The sequence below is a fragment of the Zerene cesonia genome, chromosome 1, assembly GCF_012273895.1.
Source record: "Zerene cesonia ecotype Mississippi chromosome 1, Zerene_cesonia_1.1, whole genome shotgun sequence".
Lineage (NCBI taxonomy): Eukaryota > Metazoa > Arthropoda > Insecta > Lepidoptera > Pieridae > Zerene > Zerene cesonia.
The window spans coordinates 7,595,524-7,599,729 of NC_052102.1; the positions used below are offsets into that span (position 1 = coordinate 7,595,524).

The following is a 4,206-nucleotide window of genomic DNA, read 5'->3' on the forward strand; positions in this document are numbered from 1 at the left end:
AGCACCAAAATAATCTGTGCTGAGTTTTATTGTAACATAAACTGCTATAAGCCATTTCGTAAACCACAATATACAATCGTATGTCGAATTGCATTACAATAAATCTTAAACATTTTAAAGTGTAAGATGAAACTACGGTCGATGTAGACATACAATTTATTAAAGGCCGTGTTAACCTTTGCAGAAGATTTACTGAAAAGAAACGTTTATATTATAAGGAATTGTAGGTTCACGGTTTGATGAGATAATAAAGCGTTCATTTTGACACCAATCTGGTGTTTATTATTTGGGACAAATGCGACCCGCCGCCTGTAACCCAACACCATGCCGTCTGTCGACCGACACCACTCATCTTGTTTGATCTACTGAGAGCTTTTTAAACTTTTTATGTCATAGTTTAGTGTGCTTTAAGCGCCTTTATTGCTGTATAAACATTTCAGGGATTATTCTTCGACTGCGGCGGAGACTTTATAGGATTCCATGTTGTTACAGTCCAGTTCGACTAAAAAACTATTTTTATACTTTTCAATACGACATATTTAAAAACTGTGAAGTGATTTAACAAATACGGCACGTTCTGTCGAAAATATATACATTGCACAAATAGTTTTTTGTAGGAAGCCAGCATTAACAGAAGCTCTCTAAATGTTATCGAGAGCGCCGATAGATTTATTATGATAAGATAAACAAAACAACAAATTAAGGGCTCGTCTTGTATTGTATATTTTTACCTTCAATATTTAAAATTCTGGATATATTGTTAATGTTAGTGAAATATATTTAATTAGTTAAATAGTTTGATACCTTAGTTGACCATCTTTATATAAACTTATCTAATCCATTCAGACCGATATGATCGAAATGTATCTATTGTTTAAATGTACTTAGAAATAACATGATATATTTTCTTCTCTATAATTATGAAATAATTTGGCTTCAATGAATTTGAAAACATTTGTTACTTACAAGAAATCGATTATATTTATTCTAATAAATGAAAGGATGCTCCACTGTCGTCTACTCTATGGCAGCGTTAAGCGGTCGGATTTTTAAATAAACATTTTTAATGATCGGCCCGCGCTCCGCCAGGTGTACGCAGACGGTTCGGCCCCACTCTCCTCAACCCGAATCCTTCCCACTTCTTTTGTTCCTATTCATAGAATTCCCTGACACGACCTGTAACAATAATCAAATTATGATTCCAAGGAAGTGAACCATTCACCATTTTACCGAGCTACTCAACGTCACTCTTATTAATGTTGATGACGTCCAAACGATATCATTAATCATTGAAGTATGATTTGATATTGGTATCCGCTACTTGTTGTATTTAAAAATTATTTTAAGATGTTACATCCTCCATGATATTACGCTTCAATTTGGAAAATATTTATTTATTCTATTAAAGCTTTTCTTAAAAATCACATTCATAAACTATTTTAGACAATCTTGTTCTCTTGTAATAAAATCGAAACATCCAACTGTTTCACATTATAGTAAATATACAGTTGCTCATAATTTTTAATTATATCAATAAATTGTTCATATCTATAAAACTGTTTCGTAATAAAAGAGAAATGGAGCTTTATTATCCTATATGTATATTATTATCACGAGTAAGGTCAATAGTTATCTTGCTATAATGTATTGTCTTCGTTATTTCATATGCCAGGAAACAATAACGTCAAAAATAGAAATTAAGAAAACAATTACTACAACAGATTTATATTGGCTTAGACATTACTGAAATATTAAAGTAAATAGATAATATTAGTATAATCAGCACATGTATTGTTTAAAACAAAAGGAAGAAATACATAAAGGTTTAAAATACACCTACAGATTTAACTACACCTTAAGGCTATCGTTAAGAAGCTTTAAATATCGCAATTTAACAAGTGGCCAGCGTGGGCGTTAGAAATAAACCTCTGATTATATTAAATAGGCTGTCAAAAGTTGAAAGTGAAGTGATGTATTTTCTCAATAGCTTTTTCATTTTAAAGACCTTAACCTATGAAAAATAGTATGGATTTCAAAAATAACGTATTATCATCATGAACCCCATTTTAATTTGGACCGTAAGCTTTGTAATTAAGATACATTTAATAATTCTAAAGTTCTATACGATTGAAAAATACGCAAACGAAGATTTATATAAAACATAAAAAATAGACTTTATAAATTCATTTTAAGCCTAATTGTAGGGATTAGAATTTTGGTCTAGGCAACGTTTTAGTGAAAAGGCACCGCGCAAAACTTAACTGGCGTTAAAAACTTTCTTTATTGGTTTATGATTTCAAACCCAAAAACACGTTCCTTTCGGAGTAATGAAGCGTTGTAGCAGTGATAGCCCTGGGATTAGCCTTATAGTGAAGAAATTAAAGTAGATAAAAGATGCAGAGGGCACAAAGCTTACCTTAATAAACTGGTAAAAGAATTAGATTTAGAACATAAATAACTAAACCTTTTACTTTAATAGTTTAATACATTGGTACCACCCCTTATAATTAATTATTATTATCTCGTCATTTTGTCAGTGCAGTGTCATTAATAATGTTTTCATTTTAGAGAATGGCACAATACATTTAATAATTATTACAAATTCAGCTGGCATCGCTTGAGGCTGCAATCTGACGCCATCTCCGTGCAATGATACTGATCCGTATCGATCACATTTTACTTCGACCACAATAACCGTCTCGTTAACTATGCCCGTTAGATAAATGCTTGTATATTGTGCAATACACCATGACTATAGCTTAAGAACACGGATATTATTACATGTAATAGCTTGGATAACAAAATAACTCCTAGTTACACTGATTTACATTACTAATACTTGCATTGGCTTCATGTTTCGACTTAGACATTTATCTGTATAACGTGACTAGTATGTTCATTTCTTCTTTGACATTAAATGTTTTCAAAAAAGATTGACTTCGTTCACTTTGTTTGATATTGAAAAGCTCGCACTTGCCACTAAAAAGCATCTTGTATAATAATTGAGACGATAAAAAGTATATAAAATGTTCTAATGTACTCCATTTGTGCCAGTTTATCAATCGATATAAGTTACGTCTAATAAATTTATTTCCAAAGCTCCAAATATCATTTTATGTGTTACCAAATTTTATTGTGCACCATAAAATTGATTTTACTGCCGACTTAAAAAGTCTGCAGTTGTTCACGTGTATGGTAAATGTCCAGTAACGGTGTTAGAACTTACAAGAGTTATAATATCATTGTTATTGATTGGGTATTCAGTAAATATACAACTTTCCAAGCGTGTAAAGAGGCAACTAGGCCTTTATAAAATATTCTTGTATTTGAAATTACTTAAAAACTTACTAGGTAGATACCTGCAATTAACGAACATATTATATCTTTACTTTGCATGCTGCATAATAGAATTCACGAGGTTCTAAATCCGAATCACTTATAATGTTTAGCAAGAGGCATAATAGAGCTTGTGCTTGTAGGTATCTATAGTTCTAGCAATTCCACGAGGGATTCCCAGAAATCCATGCGAATTATGCGAAACAGCAAATTCATGAGGACAAACATCATCAAAATTTGATCACATCTCCAATTAATCCACGGCATTACTCGTAGGCGAATGCGTGATTTTAAAAAGAATCTGAGGATATACTGAAGTAGATATAGGCATAGAATAAACAAGAGTATCAAATAATAGTATTTTAGGCAGTTGTTTTATGTCAAGTAGGTGGATGGGATTATTATGAATAGAAAAAACTTCGTTTGTTTCAGTTAATAGAATGGTTGAGAAACAGTGTATTATTTAAGTAGGATTAATTTTATTGTCAGGTTTTGATTTATAATGTACAAGACTTAACAAGACACGTCGAGATGTACTGTTGTGTAATGCTCGTTAGTAAAGATGGATGATGTAAATTGCATTCCTAATCAGTTACGTTAAGATCTTTTAAAGAATCATTCGAGTTGTTATTGTAAAGTAATGGTTTATCGATATTTCATTATGTTTGTTATGATGATACATCGTAACGTCGGGCTCGCCAGAGTGCGCCCATGCTCTACGATAAGATGTCCAAAATAACTATATTGAACATCTCAAACGCTCCAGATAAAACAACTGTACCTACAATTTAGTATAACGTAATTCTTAATTACATAATGTTGGTCTTTGAGGTTTTCAAAGTATTGTGAACATTATTTAAACAAATCGTG

General features: G+C 31.6%; 1 protein-coding gene across 1 annotated transcript in view; it reads left to right on the forward strand.

Moving 5' to 3' along the window:
- The first annotated feature begins 3,898 nt into the window (after positions 1 to 3,898).
- LOC119835764 (tyrosine-protein kinase transmembrane receptor Ror-like) overlaps positions 3,899 to 4,206 on the forward strand; it is a 4,781-nt gene continuing 4,473 nt past the window's right edge. Inside the window, exon 1 of the mRNA XM_038360789.1 lies at positions 3,899 to 3,907. Within this exon, the coding sequence (XP_038216717.1) occupies positions 3,899 to 3,907 (9 nt within the window). The remainder of the gene's footprint in view (positions 3,908 to 4,206) is intronic.